Consider the following 14,734-nt stretch of genomic DNA (forward strand, 5'->3'; position numbering starts at 1 on the left):
CATGTTCAAAGCAGCACTATGTGTAATATACAACACTGAAAATAACTCAAATGGCCATTGACTGAATGGACAGATAACTTGTGGTATATTTGCATATGAAATAAAATGCAGCGTGGGAAATGATGAAATGAAAGTGGCATACAACATGATTAAATCTTAGAAAGTTAACATTGGATAAAAGTAAAATTAAGAAAACCATGTACTATATAACACTAAGAAAAGTAAGGAATAAGAAAATTTAAACAATATACTTTAAGGATATGCACATATGTAGTTAACCAATTTTTAATTATTATTAACAAAATGTTTTGCATTTAGCAGTGGGAAAGAGGGAAGTGGAGCTGGGCTAGTGAGAAACTGGTTAATGAACACAGGGAATAATTATGTTTTGTAATGGTGAATATGCTAATTATCCTGATTTGATCATCACACTTCATACACAGGTATTGATACTCAACTCTGTACCAAAAAAAATGTTTAATCAATTATTTTTCAATTAAAAAAGTTTAGCCTTGGAATTACCTCTGGGGAGAGACAGAGGTATGGCATCAGGGAGGTAACACAGATATCTTCAATGACATTGATAATATTCTAGCGAAAAAGTTATAAAATTTATGAATAAATTGCACATATTACTGGAAATGCATGAAAAATTACATAAACTTTTTAAATAACAAAAGATCTAAAATATTTTTTCAGTTAGAAAAGTAAACTCTTAAAACATAGATGATGTTCCCTATTACAATGAAAGCAATTCTGTGTATCTTCCTGGTTTATGATGTTTTAGGATAGCTGAAAACTGACAAAAACTTTTATTTTTACGTAAAATTGAAAAACAAAACTTTATTTATACCACAACAAATCACTTTTAAGTCTATATGTATTTAAGTTGAATGTAAATTTTAGAGAACACAATACTCTTGCAAAATTCCACATTTCTTTGCTCATATTTTCAGCATCATGAAGACAAAATAAGAAGCTTTACCTATTATATGAGGAATAGTGAAAATGTACATGATAACTAGTGAGGAAAATCATTAAAATATGCTTATTTCTTGAATTAGTATAGTATGGTTTTAAAAACCAAAGTAAACTATCTTTCCTGTAATCAAGAACTAAAATCTGTTTTTATTATCAACTACACCCCATCTAGCAAAATGTTCACTGATGGTAGATTTAACTAAACACCTTATCATGTGCCATCAAAATATCCTGAAATGTATATGCATAGACAGTAGCCTGAGGATTGGAAGGAATGTTAACACAAAATGCATAATGCAGCTGTAGAATGCTGCCATGCTTCTACAATAAAAACCATTACAATTTTAAAAGCCACACTTTCAGACACAGAAATGATTCCAAGTATTTCTCAAATTGCTTTCCCATGAACTGGGGTGACAATAAATTTTCAAAAGTAGCTTGTTTTTCCTCTTTTGAAAAGAATAAACCACTTTCTTCTAAGTTCCATTGAAATATAAACCAAGAAAACTAAAGTTACAAGTTGAGGTTAGTTTTACTTTTACTTGTAATAGAACAAATACCTCTGCCTTTTATTCATTCTCCAGAATTTCTCTACTAGACTTATTATAAACTAAGTGATAATTTATTCCCCATTTTTGATGTTTTGATGGCTTTGTATAAATAAAACGAAGCATCCCTAGAGAATCCATTGAATTGACTAAATCACTCATTCTTAGAATTTACCACCTTTTTGTTGTTTTAGAACTAGTAACAAACCTGCTCAATGTGGGAAACATTCGTATTCTTCTTAGAATTCACTGTTTCCAGCAGAGTTTTTCCATAGCATTTCTCATCTCTGAATTTCTCAGGGTATATATTAAAGGATTCAACATGGGAGTGATAACCGTATAAAACACAGTCATGGATTTATCAATGGGAAAGTTGGAAACGGGTCTGACATACATGAAAATACAAGGAACAAAAAAGAGGACAACCACTGTGAGGTGAGAGCTGCAGGTGGACAGGGCTTTGCGCCTCCCTTCCTGACTGTAAGTTTGAAGGGAGTTTAGGATGACACCATAGGAGATTAGTAGAAGGATAAAGACGACCACACAGATTGCTCCACCATTGGCAACCACAGTGAGGCCAATAACAGAAGTGTCAGTGCACGCAAGTTCCAATAATGGGTATATGTCACAGGCAAAGTGGTCAATGACATTGGGGCCACAGAAGGAAAGATTGTACACAGAGGCAAGTTGAGCCACAGAGTGCACAAAACCTCCAACCCAGGCCACCACCAACAGCAGGATGCACACCTGTCGACTCATGATGGTCAAGTAGTGCAGTGGCTTACAGATGGCCACATAGCGATCATAGGCCATCACTACCAGAAGGAAGACCTCAGAACCCCCAAATAAGTGCCCTGTGAAGATCTGGCCCATGCAAGCTGGGAAGGAAATAGTCTTTTTAACACAGAGGAAGTCTATAATCAATTTAGGTGAAATGGCAGTGGAATAAACAGCATCCATGAGTGACAGACAAGCAAGGAAGAAGTACATTGGGGAGTCCAAGGAGGGACTGGCAATAACAGTCACCACGATGAGCAAGTTGCCCAAAATCGTTACAATGTATATGAGTAAAAACAGGACAAATAATGCTTTTTGTACCTCAGGATTCTGAGTGAGACCCAGGAGGACAAATTCTGTGATATTGTTACTCTGTCCCATTTATTCCTCTGGAAGGCTTGTATCAGAGATGAGAGCTCAGAATAGAAAGACCTGTAATGAAATTGACAATAGAACTGTGAGTACATCCATTATATCACGGAGCACACCTTCATGGCTATTTCTTCCACATTCACTTACACACAAACATTCTATTAAGCTACTCTTCCAAAGAGCCCAATACATCTTCCCTAGACAACTGTATTTCTCCTCATATAATTTTGTTGGGTACATGATTAAAAGCTTCTGTCTTCAAGTCTTAGATGATATTCTAAACAAAAGAGTAATTGAAGGCCCAACAGTAATTCTCATATTGAATAACTTCTTATTTGAAAAGTTACTTCTTGGCACAGAATTCAGCAACGATGGACAGGGAAAAGCTTCCTGCTTTCAAAAAAACTTGGTCTCTGGTTGTGCTATAAACCCTAAATAAGTAAATTAGCAGAGATTTGATCCTTTAAGTTTCTAGTATTTGTGCTGAGTAACTAAAATATGATCTGTGTAGAAACAGAAATAACAGTTCTTCTGAAATTTTCACTCAATATTATGGCATTCCACTATTAAACATTCAGTTCTTCATGTTTCAAAGGATTCTTAGTCTTCATGAATCTCTCAATAAAGTTCAAGAGACTAGAATTTTTACTGTGTGAAATAACTGCAAAATTAGTTAGCACATTTTTCCTGTAGCAATTACTTAGTCTGATTTTCTGACTAAACACCCTTTTTTTCAGCAATAATGCTTTAATTCAATTAGCATCATATCGTAATCCTTTGTTACTTGCCACAAAATAAAGAAGCATACAAAACAACAATTTTAAAAATTGCTTTAATTTCAATGCTATGGAATTGGGAAGAACTACTTTCCATTTAATATAACGATTATTTTATAAGAAATGGTGAGTGGAATGGTGGTTTTAAAACATGTCTACAAATTCTTTGACATTTCTCCCATGAAATTCCCTGACCTGAATATGAGCTTAGTATGACCTTAGTAACTGGTTTCTAGCAAATAGAACATGGTGTAGCTGCTCTGAGACTTACAACGCAAGGTTAGAAAAAGTGATACAGCTTCCACATGACATTGTTTAGGGAAACTTGTCCTTAGAATTCAGCCACCAGATTGTATGGAAGACCAAGTCACATGTTAAGTCCTTTGTGTAGGTGTTCCAGCTAACTGCCCCAACTAAAGTCTCAGCCAAAAGCCAGCTTCAAATGCTGGACATATGAATGAACAAGCATTTGAAATATTCTAGTTTCCAGCTTCATGTCACTCCAGCTGATGCCAAGTGGGAAAAAAATGAGCTGACCCCACTGAGCTAGCATAAACTGCAGATTTGTAAATGATGTAAATGCTTGTGGCTAAAGCTTTTTAAGAATTAAAAAGTTTTTAATTGTCTCCATTTTATCCTTGACTACACCATAATTCTTAACTTACATACATTATCCTGATTTTCAGCAAATAAATTTGAACTGAACTGAACTCATGACTATTGCCAAAGACTGCATTATCATCTAGTATTTCTTTCAAAACTCTTGGGGTAAGCTAGATAATAAGGGAGGAGAAAATAAACACTGAAAAGAAAGGTAGAGGACAGTGGGACATCCTTTTATTTCTAATTCTACTTAGCTTATGAGAGTGCTCAAAAATAGAACTTCAATGCCTAGATTCCAAAAGGAAGCATAATCAAAGAAAAATTCCAAGCTCAATATAAAAAGGCATGGGTTTTCATCATTTTCTAAATGTAATTACAATTCTGTCTCAGTTTTATCATTGGAAAATAAACGGATTGAAGGGGACAATCTCAGAATCCTTTCCTGTTGAACTATCTGTGAAACTACTAGCACAGACAGAATTACCTTTCTCTATTCTGCTGACATTTTTTCTTCATTGTTCATACATTCATAATTAAGTAACAATTTCCAAACTTACCATTGTCAATGAAAAATTCTAGCTGATGGTAAATGAAATTTGATTATTACAATGAGCGATAATGACTATAAGTATCTCATTCAGTGTGTAGCAATTTGAATTCCAAGACATCCTCAGAGAAAGAGAACAGCACAGAGGTGAATAACCTGGCCTTGGAGCCACACTGCCTCTATTGCAATCCCAGTTTCACCACTTACTATGTCACTTTAGGCAACTTAATGAACCTATCTGTGTCTTGATTTCATGATTTTTAGAATGGGGATACCAATTGTACATACCTCTCAGGGTTGCTGTTTTATTACAACAAAGTAAAGTGCATAGAACACTGCCTGGCCCCTGGTAGAAGTTAAATATTTAAATGATAATGATAGCTATTATTAATGTTCTTTAATGCTTCACTATGAAGATTGTATCAGAACAAATCATCTGGATTTTGTCAATCTGAAAATAGTTATAAACATTATCCATGATAAAAATAAATAGTATACCTATAATATACAAACCACTTTTGGGGCATAGGATAAAAATGTGTGTGTTAGGAATTATCTGTTTTATTATATATGAGCAGTGATATTTACCTGTGATGAAATATATTTTGAAGAGAATCAAGCAGAATAATAGGAAAAAAGTTGAATCCATATCATAGAGGGAGCCAAATAGTAGAAAATGAGAGAAAAGAAGAATCAAATCAGTAAAAAGGAAAATTATAGTTAATAAAGAATTATCCACAAGTAAGAAGAATATTAATATAATAATTCAGTGAAGGAGTATTCTTTACAAAATACTTTCCTGAAAGATTTCTTTTAGTGAAAAAGTACTGGAAGCCCAAACTTCTGAGAGTCTATGGGGTAGACTCTCAGGAGGCCTCTTGTGGATCCATAACAAATAAGTACAGAGCACATCCTAGTAAATAATTTTTTAAAATTTTTTTAAAAAGTACTTTCTCAAAGTCTATAGATCTGATGGTTACAGACAAACTCAAACAACAGAGAAGAATGGGACAAGTACAAATATAAACCCAACTCCCTGATTATTCACTGCTGAGGAAAATTAGTAAACCTCAGTTGCAGAGGAGATGATTTCATTCACTTCGATTTGGCAGCAGGGGAGGATAAGTGCAGCAGAGTTGGAGCTTTCTTTAGAAGCCAGCTGTGATGAACATTGTATACGACTCATTCACATTGCTACTTCCAGCTGAATCAAGAGTTCTGTCATAGTGGAAGCTATAGACTATAAAGACATACCTGTTGAAGACATGAGGATAAAATAGTCAATATCTAACTCTCTATTCTTCACATCTTAATTTCTGCAAGGTTTTGTGTCCTTACTATCTTTAATTAAATAAAATCCCATAATAACAAAAATACCTTCTAGAGTAAGCAATGACAGTAAATGACAGTAGGCAATGTAACTGAACATGGATTTCTTCATGTATATATACTAGCATATTTGCTGGGATAGCATTAAGATTCCTACATAAAAGCCTGTATTAAGCTTCTAGAACATAATAGTCATTTGTTCCTTTATGCTGTAACATACTTGGCATGATAAATAATTTTAAATTCTCTAATTCAAATACATCTAAATGCAATTACACATCTTTATTAATGTATCATGCAAAACATAATATCCATAAACTAAGAATATAAATCCATTGGTTTATCTGTTATACATGTAACATGCCACGTGTTCCTCCTGTCATTTGGAAAAATGGAAAATGAACACCTATCACAGTGTACAATAAAACCACATATATTTGTGTACTCTAATTTCTGTGTTGTGCTACCTTAGCTTTTCTGATTCAGATTCCTCCAGTGAAAACAAATGATGTTTAAAACAGCTATATTTCTTGTCAGTTGTTTCAAGAACTCACATCTTAGGTCTTTTCCTTAGCCTGGAAAATTAATGCTTCTTTTACCAAGGGTAACTGTAGATACCTCAGGTATCTATGTGTGATCATACCACACATGATAATGTCTGACCGATCAGTGGATCTAGAAATAGTTTCAAACAGCTACAGTTTCCATATTTCCACATGGGCTGCCCATTATCTCAGTCTTTCATAGTAGTATAGAAGTATCCAAAGGTAGTTGTAAGGTAAGTTGCAAGGTAGTCGAATATTCTCACCTGTTGAGAAAATTTCTTCAGAGAAAAACAAAGATGCTATGTTTGCACGACTATTAAAAATTGATCTAATTACTGAAAAATTGATCTAGCCAAGCCCATTAACTGGTGGCAAAAACAAACAGAAAATCTAAGAGCAGTAAAATTAATTACTTGAACTTTTCTCTCCTCACTTGAATTTTTCTCTTCTCAGTCAATTATGGTAAAGCAACCTAAAGGTACTTAACTTTGATTAAGAATTTATGATAACCCTCATGTTCCTTGCTCTGTACCTAATGAAGCAAAAAACAAAACAAACAAACAAACCAAAAAACCAAAAAAAAAACCAAAAAAAACCCTCTATACCCAACAAAGCAAATGCCGGAATCTAACTTCATGGAAAAGTCAATGACGGAGATTTCTCACAAGTAGAAGCAAAACTCTTCAGTCTTTTTCAGTCATTCAAATAGCATATCCCTAAGAACACTATTTCCTCATTAAAAGCATCTTTGTATTTCACTCCAATCTCAACCCAGGAATTGAGACCTTCCCCAATTTTTTGTAAGCAATGATGGATATAACAAGAAAACATCACACCGAAAGGACGAGATACCAGCTAATGACATACACCAGCCTGAGCAGAAATCTAAGTTTTCAGAAATCTCCTGGGCCATTCTATCTGGAACAAGATTCTTCCATTTATAGGTGCAGACACATCTATGACTTTTTACATCATACTATTTTAAATGAAGAGACGGTAAGGTCATTATTGATTAGTTTATTAGAATATTTGGAAGAAATTCAAATGAACTAATCTCTCCTGAACAATTTTCTGCTTTAGCACAATCCTTAGAGGACAAAGATTTGCATCTTGCCAAGAAAGAGTAGATAAATGCCAAATAATGTGAAAAGCCTGTAACGTGAAAAGAAAAATTCTAAAGTAAATTGAATTATAATTTATGAGTTTCACATTATAATTATATTTACTTAAGGCACATAATATTTAAACTAGAATGAAGGGGGGAGCAGCCCTAGGTTTCCTTACCCAACCACACCCCTAACAAAGAAGGGCCTTACTCTGGATGTTAGAGAGTCTCTGCCCAAAAAGCCCTAAGGATCAGAGGAAGAGAGCCTTGGAACGTGGGATACGTTCTAATTCTTGGAGAGATAGGTAATCACAGTTCTTCAGTTTTGGTTTGAGTGGAGGCTTTTGATCAAGGCCTGATTCTGGGTCATATGTAACCATAACGATATTTTGTACATTAATTCAATCCCTTAATTTTAGTCCAATATCAGTTGAATAACATTTTCTACAAGAAAGAAATTGTTATTTTCTATCAAGGGAACAGTGTCTCAGGTTTTCCACTGTTATTTTCTTACATTGGTTTGCCGTCAGCTCCATTGATCATCATGATTTCATCAGCATATGTTTAGTTAATACTGAATCTTCTGGGTCACACAGGCCTTGGATAAAGAGTCACATAAACACCTATCTGAAACAGCTAAAGACCTTTATTGTGTAATGAACTCCACCAAAATTTGGCCCTTTTCTTTTCTTTTCCCTTTTTTTCCCCCTGGTGGCTGGCCAGTACACAAATCCAAACCCTGGATCCTGGAATAATAACACTGCACTTGAACCAACTGAGCTAACTGACCAGCCCAGCAGTTTTCAATTTATGTAATAAATAGATTAAACCCAGCAACCCCAAATGTAATGTATATTACCTTTAAGATTTAAGACTATGTTTAAGCACTGTGCCTATCTTATTGATAAGTTGTAAAAGATGCTCATACATCTTTAATTCAGAAGAATTATCTGATATGCTCAAGTCTACTGTGGATTGAATTATGAATCCAGTATGGAGAACTAATATATGCACAAGGCATAATTCTCTATGTCCCTTCCGGCTGAGCTTAGAGAACCACTAATGCTTTCTGTTTATCTGAATGAGGCAAAAGCATTTTCAAAATCATGTAATGCCTACACAACAGCCCAAAATCTGAATTCAGTTTCTCTCATATGAAAAATACATTGAAAATACTAACTGATGTTGATGTTACCTGGCAATATGTTATACTCCATGTTAATTCTCCATAACCCATACCTATTGCCAAACTAGAAAGTTAGAGATATAATATGTATTTATCTTCTATAAAAGCAAAAGTTGCTTGTTTTGCACCAATTTTCAGTATAAGAACAACAAAAGGACCTAGGAAAATATAAAATTCATGTGCTGAAAGCATTAAAAAACTGACAAAGAATGACCAACTGTGGGGTCAATATTTTGAAAGAAAGACTAAGAGCTAAACCCTGCATTTGCCGTCTCTTTTCCCCAAAGATATGGAATAATTTTAAAAGCCATAAATGAAAACTTGAAAAACTGGGTGGAATTTCATATACTTGCTTTACTCTGAGAGACAAAAAATGAAATTGAAGGTCTTTTGAAGAGAAGAGTCCTGTGTAAACATCTAGGCTTTTATTTGAGATCACAAAGGGTTTTACTCTTGGAGTAGGGGTAAATAGACAGTAGAGTGGTCCCCAATGAAACTCAAGCCCAGTTTGAATCACCTAATTTCTTGATTAGCCTACGGTTAGGTTATATAAATTTTTCCTTCTTCAATCAAAGCTGCCAGCTAGAAACACAGGAAAACCTCTCTTAAAGAAGAAAACATCATAAAAAGTCTTGAATTGTTTGTGTAACTTTCTGTATACAAAAGCAGTTGGACAGGAGCCTTCACAGAAGATCTGTCTAGAGGCCATACCCACCACACAAAAGAAACTGGATGGATCCCTCACTGTTGGCCTGCCTAGTCTCCCTGTCCACCACCCAAGAAGCAGCTCAGCAGCTCCACCCTTGGCACTGAGGGAAGCACAACTTCACATCACACACCAAGAAGTGGCACATGGAAGGGCCACCAGCAGATCCACACTCAGATAGCTGAGCTAAAGTGCACCCATGCCCCTGGCTCAGAGAAACAGCTCAGCTGTCATGCCCCTGGAAGACCCACCCCTGAGTCTTTGAGCCATCGCACACACACATATCCAAATAAGAAGCAGCTTGTCTGACATGCCCCTGGCAGAGCCATCCTATTCAGACAAGCACCACAGTGACTCTGCCACTGGCAAACCATTCCTGTAGACTCTGACACACCATATGCCCATACCTCCAGACTGAGAATATCCAGCAACCACATCACCAGTAATCCAGATCCTTATATGACTGAAATATATAGTGTATGTGCACAATCCAGCCTATAAAACAACCCAGTGATACCTCACCCAGCAAACTGTACCACTACAAACCTCCCAAGCATATATCACTGAGTCATACACAGACATAGCAAAAGTTGATTATACCTGAAGAAACTACACAGAGTTCACACTACTGGATCCATCCTGAACAAAGCCATTGCACTGAACTCAATTGACACCCTAGAATGCATTTAAAGGTGAAAGTCTTACCACATGCAAGACACTCTATGAAACTCAAGGAGGCAACTGTTACTCCAGATGCACAGATATCAACATAGAAAACTTAGAAATACAGAAAAATGAGCTTATATTACACCATCAAAAAATACATAATAATAATGCTCTAGAAACTGATACCAAAGAATTGGAAATTGCCAGCTTGCCAGAATAGGAATTCAAATTAATTATCTTAAGGAAACTCACTAAGATACAAGCGAATACAGACAAAGTGTTCAACAAAGTCAGAAAAACAATTCACAACTTGAAAGAGAAATCAACAAAAAATATCATTAAGAAAAATCAAACAGAAATCTTGGAATTGAAGAATTCATTGAACGAAATAAAACTACATATCACAGTGTCAACAACAGACTAAATCAAACAGAAGAATTTCTAATCTTAAAGATAGCAGTTTGAAATAATATAGAAAAACAAAATGAAAGTAAAAAGAATAAGAATAAGAAAAGCTTCCAAGATCTATGGGATACTGTTATGTGAATAAATACTCAAATTATGAGCATTCCTGAAGGAGAAGAAAACAAAAAAGATATTGAAAACTTACATAATGAAATAATAGCTGAAAACCTCCATAGTCTTGGCAAAAATACAAACGTCCAAATCAATTAAGCTCAAAGGCCCCAAAATAGACTCAACCCAAATAGGTCATCTCCAAGACACATTGTAGTAAACTATTCAAAGTTAAAGACAAAGAGAGAATTCTAAAAACAGCAGGAAAAAAACATCAAGTCATTTATAAAGGAATTCTCTTTACACTAATAGCATACATCTCAGCAGAAACCCTATAGGCCAGGAGAGAATGGGAAGATATATTTGATGGACTGAAAGAAACAATAAATTGCCAGCAAGAATACCATCCCCATCAAAGCTATGCTTCAGAAAGGAAAGACCAGCCTTGCAAGAAATACTTAGAGGACTCCTACATTTAGAAGAGAAAGAATAACAACAACCATCACAAAAACACTTTAAAATATAAAACTGACTATTCGAGCAGATACACAAATTAGAAAGAAAAAAGCACAAAACATTATCAATACAGAACCACCAAACTTAAAGGATATGTAATAAGAGAGGAAGAAAGGAACAAAGGGTAGAAAAAACAATCAGAAATCAACCAACAAAATGACAAAAAGACAAAAAAAGTCCTCACATATCAATATCAACCTTGAATGTAAACTGATTAAAGGCCCCAATTAAAAGATATAGACTGACTGAATAGATTTTTTTTTTAATTATCCATATGCTGTCTATAAGAAGCACACCTTACCTACAAAGACATGCATAGACTGAAAGTGAAGAGAAAGAAAAAGATATTCCATGAAAATGGAAAACAAAAGTGAGCAGGAGTAGCTACACCTGTATCAGATAAAACAGACTTTAAATCAAAATCTGTACTAGGATAAAGAAGGACACTATATAATGATAAAATGATCAATATAGCAAGAGGATATAATAGTTATAAATATATATGCACCCAATACTGGAGCACACAGATATATAAAGTACATCTTATTAGATCTAAAGGGAGAGAGAGACATTAACACAATAATAGTTGGGGACTTTAACACCTCACTCTCAGCATTGGACAGATCATCAAGACAGAAAATCAATGAGAAAACATCAGATTTAAATGGCATCATAGACCAGATGGACCTAACAGACATATACATAGTATTTCATCCAACATCTGTGGAATACAAATTCCTTTCAACAGCACATGAAGCATTCTCCACAGCTAACAATACATTAGACCACAAAATAAGTCTCAACAAGTTTTAAAAAATCAAAATCATATCAAGTGTTTTTTTCTTCTAACTAAAATGTAATAAAACTAGAAATCAATATTGAGGAACATGAGAAACTACACAAACACAGAGAAATTAAACAACATGCTTTTGAATGAGCAATCAGTCAAAGAAGAGATTAAGAAGGATATCAAAAAATTTATGGAAACTAATGAAGACAGAAGCACAATATAACAGAAAATATGGGATACAATCAAGGCAATATTAAGAAGAAAGTTTATAGCTATAAATGCCTACATCAAAAAAGCAGAAAGATTTCAAATTAACAGCCTAACAAGTCACCTCAAGGAACTAGAAAAGTAAGAACAAACTAACCTAAAATAAGGATAAGGAAATAAATAATAAAAATCAGATGAGAAATAAGTGAAATTAAGCCTAAAAACACAATACAAAAGAGCAGTCCAACAAAAAGTTGGTTCTTTGAAAAGATAAACAAAATTGACAAACCATCAGCCAGACTAACCATGAAAAAAAAGAGAATGGAGCCAAATAAATAAAATCAGAAATGTAAATGGAGACATTACAGCAGATAGCATCAAAATAGAAAGAATTATCAGAGACTATTATGAACAAGAGCAAGGAAGCAACAACAACAAAAACTACAGGCCAATATCCCTAATGAATACTGATGCAAAAATTCTCAGTAAAATGCTAGCAAACCAAATCCGACAGCACATGAAAAATATTATACACCATGATTGAGTGGTATTTATCCCAGGGATGCAATGATAGTTCAACATATGCAAGTCAATAAATGTAACACATCACATCAATAGAATAAAAGAAACAAACTATATGATCATCTCAATAGATCTCACAAAAGCATTTGATAAATTTCAACATCTCTTCATGATAAAGACTCTCAACAAATTAGGTATGAAAGTAAAGTATCTTAATACACTAAAGAGTATATATGACAAACCCACAACTAACACCATACTGAGAAATGGAACACGACAAAGATGTACCCCCACAAGCATGTGCCATGAAAAAAATGAATTAAAATAAAAAATTTCAAAAATCAAATAAATTAAAACTTCATTATTATGCTTAGTGACCAAATTAATTGAACAAACACTTTATAACATTGTAGTGGACTGACTTATGTACCCCCCAAACTCACTGAAGCTTGAATTGTGTCCCCCAAGTTTATGTATTAGAATCTTAGCCCACACCGTGCCTGTTAAGAGTGTGGGGAATCCTAAGATGGAGGCTTAAAAAGGTGATTGGATTGTAGGACCCTGCAGTAGTAAATGAATTAAAAATTGTGGTCAAGAGTGTGGTTCTGAGGGCTTTAAAAGAAGAGGAGAGTCTGTCTTTCTCTCTCTCTCTGCTCTCTCTGCTTCTACCATATTGCAATGTGAGACCCCTGGTCACTATAACCACCACCAGATGGACTTAGGACTTTCCAGCCTCAGAAACTGTAAGCAATAAATGTTGTTTCTCTTTATAAATCACCCAGATCCAGGTATTTTGTTATAGCAACAAAAAAGGACTAATACAAGCATTTTTAGTCAATGGTACACAAAGCTGGATAATCCAAGAAATTGGCATTGTTTTGCATGTCTTTTTGTTTGTTTGTTTTTGTACCATAATTAATTGTACATATCTGTGTGGTACAGAGTTGAATGTCAATATCTGTGTGCAATATGTGATACTCAAATGAGGGTAATTAATATATTCAACATTATGTTTAGTATATTATTAGAACATTCATCTGACTGCTTTAATATCATTCATGTCTAGGAAGGTAATGGCTTTTACTTTACATCTGACAGCAACATAAACACCCAAGTAGAAATCTCCCAGATAAGGTAAAATATAACTAATCACTTAATCAAAAATGAACAACAAAATACTTTGCTGAGCTGTTCAAGTTATTTGTCCCTAGGGCTACTTGTTCCAAATTAAATTCACTCTAGGAATCAAGCCACAGAGAACTGAGATCTTCTGCATGATCCTACCAGTGCATTCTATACTTTCAGATGATTCTCCTGGACAATCACTTTAAGATAACTAAGTAAAAAATTAGCAGTCTAACAGCAAAGAGCAAGTCACTTGTTAAGAACAAAGACATAAGTTTGCATAAATAAGAATAACTTGTTTTCAATTAATCAGCATATATTTTAAATTCTCAAATCCAAGAAGACACAGAAGTGAAGAGAAAAGCTTAAGGTTTTGTGTATGTTGCAAAATTTTTTAATGTCTGGTGGACATTTATGTGACACATTTAATGAAAATGGTACAAGATCATTACTAATCTACTTACTAAAATTTCAGTCCAACTCAGATGGAGTAATACCCAAATATCAAATCCAACTCAGAAGTTTCATCCAGAAGAAAAGAATCATTCTTAAAAATTAACACAGAAGGCCAGTGTCCCCCACCCAATTATCCCCAACCTCCCTACCCCTCCACCTCCCCCCCCACTTCACTTTGTAGCCCTAGGTATGCTCTCTCCCTCTGGAAGTCCAACACACCACTGTAGTCTTTCTTTCCTTCCTTCTTTCTGTCTTAGCTCCCACTTATGAGTGAGTACATATGGTATTTATCCCTCTGTGCTTTGCTTATTTCACTCAACCTAAGTTTCTCCACACTTATCCATGTTGCTGCAAATGGGAGAATTTCCTCCTTTTTTATGGCAGAATAATATTCCATGGTGTATATATATCACAGTTTCCTTATCCAATCATCCATCAATGGACATTTAGGTTGGTTCCAT

General features: G+C 34.6%; 1 protein-coding gene across 1 annotated transcript; it reads right to left on the reverse strand.

The window, feature by feature from the left end:
- Positions 1 to 1,775: 1,775 nt before the first annotated feature.
- On the reverse strand, positions 1,776 to 2,687 carry LOC134375044 (olfactory receptor 4A5-like). The gene has a single exon (XM_063093168.1). The coding sequence runs from the start codon at positions 2,685 to 2,687 to the stop codon at positions 1,776 to 1,778; it is 912 nt and encodes a 303-aa protein (XP_062949238.1).
- Positions 2,688 to 14,734: the final 12,047 nt, after the last annotated feature.

The sequence above is a fragment of the Cynocephalus volans genome, chromosome 4 (genome assembly GCF_027409185.1).
Source record: "Cynocephalus volans isolate mCynVol1 chromosome 4, mCynVol1.pri, whole genome shotgun sequence".
In the NCBI taxonomy this organism is placed as follows: domain Eukaryota; kingdom Metazoa; phylum Chordata; class Mammalia; order Dermoptera; family Cynocephalidae; genus Cynocephalus; species Cynocephalus volans.

Bases quoted from the DNA above. Each gene is read 5' to 3' on its own strand.
- LOC134375044 (XM_063093168.1), bottom strand. From the start codon at position 2,687: ATGGGACAGAGTAACAATATCACAGAATTTGTCCTCCTGGGTCTCACT.